The sequence below is a fragment of the Bos indicus genome, chromosome 10 (assembly GCF_029378745.1).
Source record: "Bos indicus isolate NIAB-ARS_2022 breed Sahiwal x Tharparkar chromosome 10, NIAB-ARS_B.indTharparkar_mat_pri_1.0, whole genome shotgun sequence".
NCBI lineage: Eukaryota > Metazoa > Chordata > Mammalia > Artiodactyla > Bovidae > Bos > Bos indicus.
In genome coordinates, this window is record NC_091769.1 from 53,218,883 (window position 1) to 53,234,809 (window position 15,927).

General features: G+C 40.2%; 1 protein-coding gene across 7 annotated transcripts in view; it reads right to left on the reverse strand.

Annotated features, from left to right (window-relative positions):
- The window catches only part of TCF12 (transcription factor 12), a 393,181-nt gene extending 377,694 nt beyond the window's left edge, over nt 1-15,487 (reverse strand). Inside the window, exons 1-3 of one of the 7 annotated variants that reach the window (XM_070796676.1) lie at nt 15,197-15,487; nt 14,113-14,209; nt 13,126-13,198 (exon numbers count right to left, since the gene is read on the reverse strand). In XM_070796676.1, the coding sequence (XP_070652777.1) occupies nt 13,126-13,198; nt 14,113-14,187 (148 nt within the window). In that variant the 5' untranslated portion in view covers nt 14,188-14,209; nt 15,197-15,487. Of the gene's footprint in view, nt 1-13,125; nt 13,199-14,112; nt 14,210-14,321; nt 14,343-14,635; nt 14,655-15,196 lie in introns of those variants that run through there. The other 6 variants (XM_070796678.1, XM_019968768.2, XM_019968769.2 and 3 more) reach the window with 6 other exon arrangements.
- Between the last annotated feature and the right edge of the window lie 440 nt (nt 15,488-15,927).

A 15,927-nucleotide genomic window follows, 5' to 3' on the forward strand; every position in this document is an offset into this window, starting at 1 on the left:
CAGGGTTGAGGCTTTCTCTTGCACACAATCATAGGCAGCTAGTTTTATATACACATGTATATATACGTAACTATTTCTTACCTGGTTTTATATATAATATATATATAAGAACATTTCTATTAGCACACTGAAAATTTCCATGCAAAATGACCAGGCAAGTATCATTACACTCCTTAGCCCAAAAGATAAAAAGCTTATCCCTACTCAAAATAAAAACTGATTTCCTAAAACAATATATAAGGCAAACATTTCAAAGCACAAAGCTCAGTCTGAAAAGGCTGTATTACAAGAAGAATTTCCTTTTATATTAGCAAGTCCACTAAAATTTTTTTTCTGTATTTAAAATAATTCAGTCTCTAGTCTATAGAGTTTTAGTCCAAAAAACAAATTTTTGAGTTGAAAACAACAGTGAAGGAGGGAGGGAGGTTAATTCTCACTCGCCCACACACACCCCCGTGCCCACTTATTCCCACATCCACACACACACAAAGGGAGGTCTGTAATACCTTTTCAGAAATCCATGGAGCCAGGTGGGTTTTAGAATTCCGTTTTTCACATTTTAGAAAAGAAAGAGTATATATGCTGTATGTTAACATCATCCCCAGAACCTGGTAATTATACAATAACTAGGAAAGCTATTGTTTTTTAGTCGTGAAGTTGTGTCCAACTCTTTTGTGATCCCATGGACTGTAGCCCGCCAGCCAGGTTCCTATGTCCATGGGTTTTCCAGGCAAGAATACTGGAGTGGGTTGCCACTTCCTTCTCCGGGGGATCGTCCCTACCCAAGGATCAAACCTATGTCTTCTGCATTGGCAGGCAGATTCTTTACCATTGAGCCAGCAGGGAAGTTCCAACTAGAAAAATAGGGAATGTCAATGACCTCCCTTCAGAAAAGAGCGTATTTGCCACTACAATAGTTTATGCTGAATTTAAAGGGAAAATTTTGACTCAGATCTTTTTGGATGTCAAAATGGCAGATCAGTGATTGTGAACCTTTGGCAGATGAAGGGTGGTCTTGACATATAATAAATAAACTATGCTATCAACTAGAATAAAAAGAACTAGTTGATGGTTAAGTAAGAGATATTTAGGATATTTAATAACGTCTTTAAATGAATCTATTACTTGCCTAGTTGGAAAAGCATAATCAAGTTGTCTGTAAGTTGTGACCAAGAGATTCAACAGGCAACAACCAACCACCCCCTTTAACTTTATTCCAAATCAGAACCAACAGTGAAAAACATTTTCCAAAGCCTAAGTAGGTCAAAGTCAGTTGGATACAATAGGGTTTCCAAACAGCAAAAACCAGAGAGGACTTCCTCACTCAGGAGAACTAAACAATGTTCATCCCTTGTTTATGAATGCCCATATAAACTCAGATTCTCTAACCTGTGGCCAAATCATGCTTCTGCCATAAATCCAAAGTGAGCCAAGCGAACCTAGTGGCACAGCAAACCTTTCGTTTATTCCCAACAATCTCAACACACACCTCAGGACCAAGAGGCTGATGGTTCCCCGTGGTACCCTACCACTAACTCACAACTCTTGCTGAGAACAGCAGCACACCTGCTCACTGACTGGAGTTGTGTGATCATATTAAGTTCAATCTGCATTCTCTAATCACCAATGAAGTGGTGGGAGAGTCATCATGAGGTAATCCTGCTCATTTAAAAGCCTCACAACGGCTCACCAGCAAAACCACCAGAAGAAAACAAATCAACAACTTCTGAGGGAGGCTACTTCCAAAAAGACTTCCTTTGGAGTACTGGAATAATTTCCCAAATTCAGAGTATTCCCTCAGTTCAAATTCATGCACTATCTTAATGTCTGAAACAGATCTGAGAAAATGACATCTTGAGCCATTTTTTTTCATTTGTAATAGCCAAAGATAAGGTATGGTAGTCTTTTGTTTCTTAAGAAAGCTAGTGTTTCTGTCCTGTGCCTTATCTCAAAATGTTATTTTATTTTAAAGGTTTTATCCCTGAATCACTATTCAATGCAATAAAAATTAGTAACCAATCCCTAATCCGTTTTCATTTCTGTGCAATCTTTAAGTCCCCAATCAGCTTATAGTAGCTTGGATGACTCACCATGGTCTTTATGAGAGCACATTTTAAACATGGATTAAAAACCAAAGCTCTGTCTGTAAAAACATACATTTTCTTCTTGAGTCACAGGTATGCAAAAAAATTATAGGATGATCTGGCTAGAAAAAGAAAACAGAGGTTCAATGACAGTTACATATATTACAGCAAATCTCTCTATGCATTACTTATGAAATAACAATTTCCTCCCTACCAAAACCACTCCCAACCAGTGTAACAATCCTTTTTCAGAGATTTCTGTGGCAATCAGAAAAGATCCAGGACCAATAACAGCCAAAAAAGAAACTCTAAGGCTGGCCTTCTCACAAAAGAAAGGATAGCATAGGACTGCATCCCATTCCACTCTGGCCACTGCTGCTGCTACTGCTGCTAAGTCGCTTCAGTCGTGTCCGACTCTGTGTGACCCCACAGACAGCAGCCCACCAGGCTCCCCCGTCCCTGGGATACTCCAGGCAAGAACACTGGAGTGGGTTAACATTTCCTTCTCCAATGCATGAAAGTGAAAAGTGAAAGTGAAGTCGCTCAGTCGTATCCGACCCTCAGCGACCTCATGGACTGCAGCCTTCCAGGCTCCTCCATCCATGGGATTTTCCAGGCAGGAGTACTGGAGTAGGGTGCCATTGCCTTCGCCTCATTTTTACTCAATGATTAATTAAAACACAATTATATTACAACAAATATGTCTGTGCTAGGGAATACAAAGCAAAATGCATGTGAAGACTTTTAAGATTTCTTCTACTCACGTAAAATGTGCTGCTTCAGGCTATCAGGGAAGTTTATGATCCTTCTCTGCCATTGAGAAGAAACTGAAGAAGCTCTACCCCATAGACTCTTAACATTCTATCCAACCTGTCTCCCAGCTATTCTATCCTCTCAGGTCACATCATTTTTAATTTATTAATTTAATTAGACTACACTTCACTCCAGAAAAGAAAATTTTCAAGCAACTAGAGACAGAATATAGAGAAAACACTTTATCCAAGTGGTGATATTAACACGGAAAAAGGTTTCAATAAGTATACACATTTCTGTACACCATTCTGCATTATACAATATGTAGTCCATAAAATAATAGTATTAAGAAGAAATCAGTTACAAAAATATAAAGGTAAGGTTACTAGGCACCTAACGATAGAGTGCCTGAAGAGCACTTTGCATTTTAGAGGATTGCAAAGCCAAGTGGGCCTTAGGAAGCATCACCACAAACAAAGCTAGTGTAGGTGATGGAATTCCAGTTGCACTATTTCAAATCCTAAAAGATGATGCTGTGAAAGTTCTGCATTCAATATGGCAGCAAATTTGAAAAACTCAGCAGTGGCCATAGGACTGGAAAAGGTCAGTTTTCGTTCCAATCCCAAAGAAGGGCAATGCCAAGGAATGCTCAAACTACCACACAATTGCACTCATCTCACACACTAGTAAAGTAATGCTCAAAATTCTCCAAGCCAGGCTTCAACAGTATGTGAGCCGTGAATTTCCAGATGTTCATGCTGGATTTAGAAAAGGCAGAGGAACCAGAGATCAAATTGCCAACATTCACTGGATCATAGAAAAAGCAAGAGAATTTCAGAAAAACATCTACTTCTGCTTTATTGATTACACCAAAGTCTTTGACTGCGTAGATCACAACAACTTGTGAAAACTTCTTCAAGAGATGGGAATACCAGACCACCTGATCTGCCTCCTGAGAAATCTATATGCAGGTCAGGAAGCAAGTTAGAACTGGGCATGGAACAATGACTGGTTCCACATCAGGAATGGAGTATGTCAAGGCTGCCTATTGTCACCCTGCTTATTTAACTGATACGCAGAATACATCATGTGAAATCCCAGGCTGGATAAGCACAAGCTGGAATCAAGATTGCCGGGAGAAATATCAATAACCTCAGAAATGCAGATGACACCATCCTTATGGCAGAAAGTGAAGAGGAACTCAAGAGCCTCTTGATGAAAGTAAAAAAGGAGAGTGAAAAGGCTGGCTTAAAATTCAACATTCAAAAAACGAAGATCATGGCATCCAGTCCCATCACTTCATGGCAAACAGATGGGGAAACAATGGAAACAGTGACGACTTTATTTTCTTGGGCTCCAAAATCACTGCAGCCATGAAATGAAAAAGACGCTTGCTCCTTGGAAGAAAAGCTATGACCAACCTAGACAGCATACTAAAATTCAGCACATTACTTGGCCGTAATGTGGCTGTAATGTGGCCAACAAAGGTCCGTCTAGTCAAGGTTATGGTTTTTTCTGTGGTCATGTATGGATGGGAGAGCTCGACCATAAAGAAAGCTGAGCACCAAAGAATTAATGCTTTTGAACTGCGGTGTTGGAGAAGACTCTTAAGAGTCCCTTGGACTGCAAGGAGATCGAACCAGTCCATTCTAAAGGAAATCAGTCCTGAATATTCATTTGAAGGACGGATGCTGAAGCTGAAACTCCAATACTTTGGCCACCTGATGCGAAGAACTGACTCACTGGAAAAGACCCTGATGCTGGGAAAGACTGAAGGTGGGAGGAGTAGGGGATGAGAGAGGATGAGATGGTTGGATGGCATCACCAACTTGATGGACATGAGTTTTAGCAAGTTGGTGACGGACAGGGAAGCCTCGCATGCTGCAGTCCATGGCGTCGCAAAGAGTTGGACCCAACTGAGCGACTAAACTGAAATGAATGACCTTTCAAAACTATTCTTCTGCCTGATATCTTCTTAGAATTTTAACAACATGTACAACTTTATGGCACTAAAAAGCAACTTTGACATGCTGTCCTTGATGGGCATTTCTTCACACTATCTAGCACCATAAATTATATCGCATTTTACCCAAAGCAAAATGAAGTAATGCCTATAAACAGCTTAGCATAGTACCTAGCATATGTTAGCATACCTAACAGCTCAATAAACACTGGCTATACAACTGGTTATAATTACTACTATTAATAATTAATATTACATTAGTATTATTTAAGACGGTACCATAACAATGGCAGCTACTATTTTTGAAGTTGCATAGTGTAGTAAGGCAATGGCACCCCACTCCAGTACTCTTGCCTGGAAAATCCCATGGATGGAGGAGCCTGGTAGGCTGCAGTCCATGGGGTCGGTAAGAGTCAGGCACGACTGAGCGACTTCACTTTCACTTTTCACTTTCATGCATTGGAGAAGGAAATGGCAACCCACTCCAGTGTTCTTGCCTGGAGAATCCCAGGGACAGGGGAGCCTGGTGGGCTGCCGTCTATGGGGTCGCACAGATCGGGCACAACTGAAGTGACTTAGCAGCAGTAGCAGCAGCAGTGTAGTAAGCAATATACAGAGATCTTATTTGATCCTCATATGGATTCTGAAGGTAAGCATTATCATTCACTCTTCACAAAGGAAAAAAGTATGCTCAGATCATTTAAATGACTTTTCCAGGGCCCAGCTAATAAGTTCCAATCCAGTCATCTGGCTCCTGAGACCAATTCTTCCCACTATACTCCACTGCCTCTTTTATAAAATGCCAAGAATTCAAGGGCTCTCTCACATTTTCTACATTAAATATAATCATGCCAACTCACTCCACTCCCTTCACCATCAGAGGAAAAAAGTGAAGAACTTTACACAACTTGAAAGATGGAATGCACAGAGTAACACTTGGATGCTTTTGTATCCAAAAGTAACAAAAAACAGAGAGAGAACAAACAGCAGACATATCAGAAATGTATAGAATCCAACTAGATTCCACTCCATTTCAACAACAAGCATAACTCAGAGAATGACAAGAATTCCCTCCAGTCACCACACAATCAAATTATATACAAATACAAATCTGCACCAAATGTCATCAAACACTCCATCTATAAAGTAATAAATAATCAACCAAAGTAACTAATTTTATATATTTAACTCCACCATTAACATCAATCCTTGACCTTTCCCTAGGGTATACATTCACTCACTTAGCTTTACTTGTAGGAACAAAACCCCAAATCTCCACCTCCTAGCCAAAGTAAACTGAAGTGTAGATAAAAATGTATGGATGTACAAAAAGGTATTCACTATCATATTTTTTATAATACCAAGAAGCAAATCAACAGACTCTCTAAGCATCAAGCAGTATGAGAAATGATTTGATAAGTTACACTGCATCCATCCCATGTAATAATACAACAATTTTTAAGGGAGTTTATGAAGAATCTTTTTTGATGCTTTTGAACTGTGGTATTGGAGAAGACTCTTGCGAGTCCCTTGGACTGCAAGGAGATCAATCCGGTCAACCCTAAAGGAAATCAGTCTTGAACATTCACTGGAAGGACTGATGCTGAAGTTGAAGCTCCAATACTTTGGCCACCTGATGTGAGGAACTGACTCATTGGAAAAGACACTGATGCTGAGAAAGACTGAGGGCAGGAGGAGAAGGGGACAACAGAGGATGAGACAGTTGGATGACATCACCAAATCAATGGACATGAGTTTGAGCAAGCTCCAGGAGTTGGTGATGTAGGGGAAGCCTGATGTGCTGCAGTCCATGGGGTCCCAAGAGTTGAACACAACTGAGCGACCGAACTAAATGAAGAATGTTTAAGAATATAAGATAATGTTCATAACATCAGGCAAAATAAAAAAGCAGGACAAGAAATGAAACTAATAGTAAGTTCACAATGTTGCAAACATACAACAGGGGAAAAAAAGACTAGAAGGAAATAAACTGTAAAATCTAGTCGATAGTAAAATAATGAATGTCTTTCCCCACCTATTACTTTTTCTGTTCTAACTTTTTTTCAATGATGATTATGTATTAATTTTATAGGCAGAAAATAGCTTTTTTAAAACCAAAATCTTTAACTCATCCTGCAGCACTCTATTCTCATAAATCCCCAAATTAGCAAGAGTCCCAGGCCATGTGAAATTTAAAATGCTCAAAACATTTCATCTTTTTTTTTCTTCCAGCACAACAATCTTCCAGTTACCAGAACTGCAAAAGTCATTTCTCTTACCTATAGAAATCCAATCCTTCAAATTCTGTCAATCCTTTCTTTTCTTCTGGTATTTTTCCTTCCTACTTCCTATACTAATACCAGGTCCAAATTTACACCAGAGATTAGCACAATAGCTTCCTGAGTAAGTAAATGCTTTCCTTATTTTATTGCATCACCACTAACAATTCACTTCACCACAGTTCACTATGTGCCAGATACTGTTCCTAGAGCTTTACTTCTATCAACTCAGTTAACACTCGTAACAACTCATGAGGCTTTTACAGGTTAAGAAACAGAAGCATAAAAAGGGTAAGAAACGTACCCAAGATCACCAGCTCATAAACAGCAATGGTTAGATTTGAACCCATGCAGTCTATTAACATGAGCTCCTCTAGGAGTACAGGAGCTGTCATCAATAAAAATCAGTTTCTCTTTCCCTGAATTGTACATACACAGGCCCTTGAACCAAGTCTCCCATTTCCAGATCTCTGTTAATGAGAAAGAAGACATTTGGGAGGACAGGTCTTCTCTTCTCTAACTCATTTTTTGTATCTCCTTTAAAGTCAACTCTAAATTTAACACTTCTGATTTATCTTTAAACCAGTCCCCTCACTCCTCAACACATCCTTATTCTTATGGACTCAATATAACCTACACTGATGTGCAACTGTTGACATTTTTTGTTACAGATATTTTTCTGCCTTATATTTTTCTGCCTTATCTATCTAGATAATGAAATGCCTCCCCCTTTTCTCTATATCCTTCTCCATTCGCCACCTTTCCAAAAGCTAGGAGAATACCAAGATGTGCAAATACTAAATATATATGGGTTTAATTGATAAATCTAAGATAAATATGGCTCAACTATTTAACAAAGCAGAAAGTCTTTCTAACTGATATAGGTAACTGTCCATCTTCTTTTCATTTTATTCTATAAGCACAAAAGCATTAGATTCAAATTTCAACATTCTTTTCCAAAACACCATATTCAAGCAATACCCAAAAGCAGTCCTATTAAATGAATTTTTTTTTTTTTAATTATCCCACAAACTGTCCAGAAACTACTTTTTTTTCCAGGAGACTTTTTCTAATAGTGTTATTTTACTCTTTTGTGGAAAGTCATTCCAGTCTTTGACAACACTAGGCAGACAATGACATTCCACATATGATTATCAATTGTTCAAGAACAAAAAAGACTATTTGGCTTTAATAAGAAATTACTGGGATTTCCCTGATGGTCCAGTGGTTAAGAATCTGCCTTGCAATGCAGAGGACCCAGGTTCAATCCCTTGTCTGGGAACTAGCCAGAGAGCAGCTAAGCCTATGAGCCACAACTACTGAGCCAGAGTGCGCTGAAGCCCATGTACCACAACTAGAGTCCGTGCACCACAACAAAGGAAGACCCTACTTGCTGCAACTAAGACCCAATGCCCAAATAAATAAATACTTTTAAAAATGATTTAAAAAAAGAAAAAGAATATACATATAAAAAAAGAAATTACTGTATATAGCCCCATTAAATATAAAATGTGAAAATGAAAACAATTGTGTTTAAATTTAAAGTTGAGTATCTTCATCTTTGGGCTTCCCTGATGACTCAGGGGTAAAGAATCCACCTGCTAATGCAGAAGACACAGATCTGCTCCCCAGGTTGGCTCCCTGGGTCGGGAAGATTCCCTGGAAAAGAAAATGGCAACCCACTCCAGTATTCTTGCCTGGGAAATCACATGGATAGAGAAGCCTGGTAGGCTACAGTCCATGGGGTCGCAAAAGAGTCAGACATGACTCAGTGACTAAATAACAACAGCAATCTTCATCTTTTTTACAATAGCAATAGCAATAACAATAAATAACAATAGCAATTTTCCTATCCAAGAGAATGATTTTAAAACTCAAATAAAAACACAAACCAAAAGATAGCATAAAAGAAAGTTGAATCTGTATTTAAACTGTTAATGAAAACAGAAATAATAATTAATCAAAAGTATGGCTCACTGCAAAACCAAGCCTCTAAAATACTGTGACCTAATCAAACTGCTTTTCAAATCCATTATAAGCCATGACTACTTAAAATAACTCTATAGGAACTACTCCTAAAAACACACAATACTCACGGTTATAATCTTGTATCTAATTTTTCTGTTTTCGAAGATTATATTTTCATATACAGATTCTCTAAAAAAACTCCTTCACTACTTAACTTTTACTTTAAATAAGCTGCTTAACAATAGACTATATTTATCCTAAAATATTGTATTTTTCTTCATATGCCTGTTGACTCTGCAGTTACTTTAACTGATCATTACAGCTTGCCAGAAGCAAATGTCTAACATGGCTCAGTTATCCAAATAGCAGTATTAAATTTGAGTAAGTCTGTATTACTACACACTGTAGTCAACAAATTTCAATACTGATAGGTACACAATATGAAACATACCCTACTCATAAGTTTATAATACCTTAAGTGAAAAACCCAAACCTAGTTTCGCCTTTATTTAAAATTACCATTCCTACTTATATTTACAATTCAGTTAAAAAATACATTGGTAAAACTTTGGTGTTCTCTTTTTTGATATTTTGAATAATGCTGTGGCAATCTGTGAGTAAGTATTGACTAATTTTTCCCTTTTTTTCTTTTCATATTACTTTAAAAACAGATAAAGCTAAATTAGGGAAACATCAGGACATCAGGAATCTTTGTGATGATGAAACTGCTCTTGTATCTTGACTTTATCACTGTCAGAAACCTAGCTGTGATGTTGTGCCACAGTTTTATAAGACATTACCACTGTGAGAAGCATGGTAGAGTGCAAGTGGGATCTCTGTACTGTTTCTTACAACTGCGTATGAATCTACAATTATCTTAGAACACAAAGTTTAATTTACAAAACTGAGGAGAAATTTAATGAGAATTCATTTTTCTGCCCCTATTATCGATATTTTCAAAAAATCTCTATGTACATATGAAAATACCCCCCAAAAATGAAATTCTGCATCCCTTTTAAAAATTAAGAGCTAGAAAAATAGTTCTTATAATTCTTTCCAAAAATCTTCAGCAAGAAGAAATTTATAGTGTTACAAAAGTCTGATTTGAACAAAGAAAAGTGAAAGCTTTACTTGCTAGCTAAAATAACTTTCTAGATAGAAATATAAGAGACAAACTCAATACGTATAGGTTGCTTACAAAACAAATGTATCCCACTTCCTTTGGACACCTCTTAAGACTTGGATTCAAAAACTAACAAAGGAAATCTTTCAGCTATCATGTAAATATTTAAACCACTAAAATCTAAGCCCAATATCACAATTTAGTTCTACACACTCAAGACCTAAAGTTGGAGGGGAGAGTTGATTTAAACACCGAACTATTTCCACTTTGTCAATCCTTTCAACACGCTTTCCTCTAATAGGACCGTGTTGTCCTATAAAGTGCCGCACCTTTGACTCTTACAGAAAGAAGCCCCTCGCTCAAGGTCACCATAAGAATACCTCAGAGATTCTACACTATTAAGTGGACAAGTTCGGTCTTATTATAATGCAAAGAAAATTAACACCCTTGCTGAAAAAATAAAAATTATGACTAATTTTTATTGCCATATTTTTTGACATATTACTTATTGTCAAGACAAATAATAGAAAATATACATTAACTTTTTCCACGGTGACTTTTGATAGTGTCAGCTATCATACAAGTTATATTTTCCATTCAGAATAAGACTTTAAAATAACATCACATACTATAGCATTTATAGTGAAATTAAGTCAGCATCAAAAAGGACAATCAATAAGGGAAATTATACTACACACTTACAGTTTTCATGAGGCAAAGCCTTGGGATTTTACAAATGTTATTTCAAAAACAAGGTAATTAGTCTTTAAGTCATGTCTTCAGAAGGAAAGTCAGATCTTTAGCTCCTTATACATTGCAAATAATCAGTCACTAGGATGCATTACATATCCTTTGACATCAGGACAGAAGATTATTAAAGTGTCAATAAAATACATAAACAAAACAATACTGTCATACCAATTTCTTTTAAACATTTCCTTTAAGATAAGAAACGGCTATAAGGCCATATCTACCAGTATACTTTCACATAAAATAATTGCTTTGCAATTTCCCCTTCCCCCAAAGCTAAATCCATTCAAAATTACTAAAGGTCACAGCTTTTTTTCATTATAATTTTTTCCTGAAATTTAAAAAAAAACACAGAAAAATATTTGTTTGTTTTCAATGGATACAAAACCTAACAGTTTTAAAACTTAAAATTTCCTGCTCCAAAGAAACAAATACTATGAACACTTCTACAATGTAGAAAAATAATTTTTTCTTTGTATAATGCATGCTACAAAAAGGACCCACAACTGCTCCAGTGCCATGCTAGTAATACACGTCAAGTCACCATACTTTTTAATTTTAAAAAGTAAAAAAATTACATAGTCGACATTATTCCAAAAACAGAAAAGTATTTCTAATAGCAAATTTCTGAAGCTCATGTCCCTGATATCAATGTCTGTTACATATATTTTCTACAATTCAAGCCAATCTGAAACAGCAACATCATTACTCATTTAATGAAATATACTAAGCATCTACTACATAGTCAACAAAGTTAGTTTCAAAGTTCTTGAGTATATCAACTGCAAAAATTGATAGGTACTCAAAACAGTAGTAAAGAAAGAGAAAACAGCCTTCTATATTAACAAATAATTTTCTCTCCCCAACCCCAAAAAACAAAGACTTTCCAAGCAATACCAATAAACAGACAGAGGTGGGAGAAGAGCTGAGGTTTGGCTGACATTTTATGATATTCTTTTGATTAAGAATAATATTAGTCTTTAAAATATTTAAAATCCAAAACATTTTTATTTTACTTGAGATGTAAAACATGCTATATTTTCCCTTTAAGTTGTAATTTCATAATTAAAAATGAATTTTAGTAAATTCAAGTAGTGTATGATAGAAACTTTTTTTAATGTAAAGTGGTATAAAGGGTTAAACTGGTTATGAAATTAACCATTTCTGATGTTCTGCTTTTACATTTAAGAAATCAACTATCATTTTATTAGGGGAAAGAAAAAAGCAACAGTCAAAAAGAAATATATTGAGTTTCAGCCTACAGATTTGACAGCTGGTTTTCTTAGGATGATGCTGTCTTGGCTTTCGTTATTTTTTTCTCATCTCTGAGCACTAGGAATAATCTAAGTTAAACAGAAAATTATAGTTTTTCTACACTACGATGAACCTTGCTTCTGAAACATTTATTTTTTTAAATCATGAGTATAAAGAGAAAAATGCATTCTTAAGAAATACAGGATAAATGTTAATAATGGAGCAGAGTAGTTATAAATATACAGGAGATAAATTTAAAGAGCAAAGCACTACCGTAAGAGTAGGAATTTAACTTATTCTCAATGTTATCCTACTGTAATGTGAATGTAGGACAGAATTCAGTCGTCTGTGTTATGTGAAAGTAAATCTAACTTTCTATTCATTTATTTGCAAGATTTTAAATAACTGTCTACAAAACTGTTAATTTCCTGCAGACTTCCAAAGGAATAGCCATCTTTTAAAATAAGTCTTACTAATTACTGCTTGACTCAATTTCAGTTTTCATACGCCTATTTTAAGTAATATTATTTTACCAAGTCTTTATTTCCAAAGGTTTAATAATGCTAAAGGGCTAAAACTTAGGAAAATTTTTAAATACACACACATATATATATAAACAAAAAAAACAACACACATAGACCAAAGAGCATTTTCTTCTCGTACTTTTCTAAATACAGAAGCATGACACAATCCCCTGTACTCAAACAAGATGATTTTCAACTTAAAAATTCAGAGAAAAGAAAAATTTTTTAATTCACATTGAAATTCTCAAAGAAATGTCAATGGATCCTTAGAGCTACAGCCCACATTTGGGGCTTGTTGTTTTTGTTGATAGTTTTAACTAGACGCTAAAGAATGGCATAAAGAAAAGTATTAAAATACTTCATATTTTTCTACATAAACGTATCATAACACCAACATATGAGTTTCTGATTTTAGACATGATCTTACCTGATCCGCTGAACTGACTGCTGCCCAGTGTCGTTGGTCTGGTTTTCCCACTATTAACAGGTGGGGAAAACATCTGCAAAATAACCCAAACGTTTCTATTAGTCCTGAAATTCTGCTGGACTCCTTGCAAACAGAAGTTCATCAAGCGTTATCAATTAGTTACTGTATTTCAGAGAGAAGTTAAAAATGGAGATATACGTTCAGATCCAGAAAGGCAAACACACTTGGTGATACTATTTCCTCACACTATTTGGAAATACTGGCTATTTTCTGTTCTGAAAATCCAGTCACTTGTATGAGAGATTCTAAGATTATTAAGTTTAAATGGTAAGTTTTGGTCAATGATCTTCATTTTGTAATAGCAGTTAATAAACGAATTCAACCCATTAGAAATAACGGCAATAGGCTCTCTGATTTCAGGTGATATTTTTCCCTATGTTAAAAAAATTTCAAACATATATATATATACACACATACACTTCTTATGTATACATTTACACACATATACACGTGTAAAGTCCATATACATTTATCTTAGGAGGGTTCAATCCAAAAGGCTGGAAATTTTAGTCCTTGACTAGCTTCTTGTAACTGATCTCGTTCAGGTACCATAAACTATACCACATCTTGGGAAAGGAAATGGTTAGGAGCGTTGCAGAAAAAAACAATTTTCTTTTTTCATATGAAGTTCAAAATCCCTAATAACCATCAGGGTCAGAGGGTGACTCAACCAAAGCTCAAGATTAAGTTGTTCTCCTTTTCACTGGTTAAATCAAGTGACCCCTCTGGCATTAAAGTTTTAAATCTGCAAGTCTAGACATTACATCAAAGTTCAGGTGTCCAACTTGGGGGAGCTGGACTCCAGCCCTGAAAACTACTGCTCAAAGCAGATGGAGTTCACGCTGCTTAGTCTCCACGTCGCTCTCCCCCTTTTCTTTTTCTGTAAACCTCAGCAGAACCCCAAGATGCCGCGGAAAGCTCTCATACCGCACTGAAGTCCAGCAGGTCGCTCAGCTCCTTGTCGGTCCCTATAGCGGCCATGCGCTGCTGCTGGGGATTCATCTTCGGCCACTTTTAACAGGTCCTAAGGCAGAGAAAAAAGGCTCTGCTAAGAGACAAGCCAGAGACCGCCGAGGCCCAAAGTGTGTTCGGGGATGGAGAGGGGCGTAGAGGAAGAAGAAAACCGCCAGACTGACTTCCAATACCCTCCTCGTTCCCCACCGCCGCGCGGGCAGGGGGCAAGACAGCCGGGCGCCCGCACGGGTCCGTGAATCCACGCGTTTCCCGGCCCGGCCCGGGAGCGAGGCGGGGGCTCCCGCAACTCGCCACCTCTCCCGCAAGTTTCCGAGCCCGTCCTGCCCCCTCCCCGGCGCCCCCTACCCCGCGCCGCCGCTGCCGGGTGCCCGACGCGCGGGGCCAGGCCGGGGCGGGGGTCTCGAGGGGCGGGGTGAGGGACGATTGGGCATCCAGCGAGCGGAACGGCGGCGAGGGGAGTAGCGAAGTGACTCACTGGCTCTGCAACAATAGAACTGACAAGTTGCAGGGAACGCGCCGCTCGAAGGCCCGCGTCTATTGCCGCCGCCTCCCGGACGTCCCCCGCGGGCCCCGGGGGTCGGAAAGCATCCCCCGCGCGTCCCAGAGGCGTTTTTAAAAAGAAAACAGAAACAGCGACAACTAGTCCCGCTCTCGCCCGGCGTCCTCCTCCCCCGGTTCGGCCTCCTCCCACTTTTGCTGCCCTGCCTGCGGACGGCCGACCCTGGAGCTGCTTAACAATGAGCCTGGCTCGATAGCCGAAGAGCCCGCTCTCCCGCGCGCCCGGGAGCCCCTGCCGAGCGGTGAGCCGGACGCGCAGGCCGAGCGCGCCGCCCGCGGGCCTGGCCGTCCGCGACTCTCGCCTCCACCCCCACTCTGCTCCCCAACTTGGAGGGGACCCCGGGTTCGCTTCTGTACAAAAGGCTGCGGAGTTGGGGCGCGGGCCGGCGGCGCCTCTACTCCGGCCGGGACACAGCGGCGCCCCGCAACCCCCAGCCCCACCACGGCGTCCCCCTCCCGCTCGCCGGCCCGCAATTACCTGCCGCCCCGTCTCCGCATCCAACCTCCTCGATTAAAGTTCACTTTGGCCGGGAGAGCTGGCTCGGGCTTCCCCTTGCACCGCCCGGCGGTTCGGCTCACTTTGCCCCGCGCGAGCTCTCGGATCCGGGCCGGAGAGGCGGCTTTCGGGCCTGGCCGCCCCTTCCTCCCGGGGCGGGCTGGCGGTCCCCCCGAATAGAACTTGTGGGTCTCCTCAGGCGGACATTTTTTTCGCTGAGGCAGCCTCAGCACCGCGCTCGGCTCGGCTCCGGATCCCTCCGCGCCGGGAAGAGCCCCGGGTTAACCCCTTCGTCCCCGTCCCGCTCCCGCCGCCTGCGCCGAGGAAGTGGGGCCAGCGGAGGGGGCGGGGAGGAGCCGACGGGAACGGGGAGGGGCCGCCGCGCGGCTGGCGGACAAAGCCGGCGGTGGGGTGAGGCGGACCGGAGCGGGTGGGGAGGGGCGGGAGGCACGCGCAGGCACCCCGTGAGGCAGGGCCGGGCCGCCTGCGAGGAAGCCTGGTCGGGCCCTCGGGAGATAGGCGGCAGCCGCCGTGGCGCCTCCCCCAGCCCGTTCTGCTCTGGCCTCTCTTCCCGAAGCCGAGCGGCGGAGACGCAACAGCGGGCGCATCTGGATCCGCTGCCGAGGCCACCTAGCCCGAGGCCGCAAGAATCCTGAAAGGCTTTCCGGAGCAAGCCGCGCTGGACGCCGGACGCCACACTTGGCTTGGCCCGG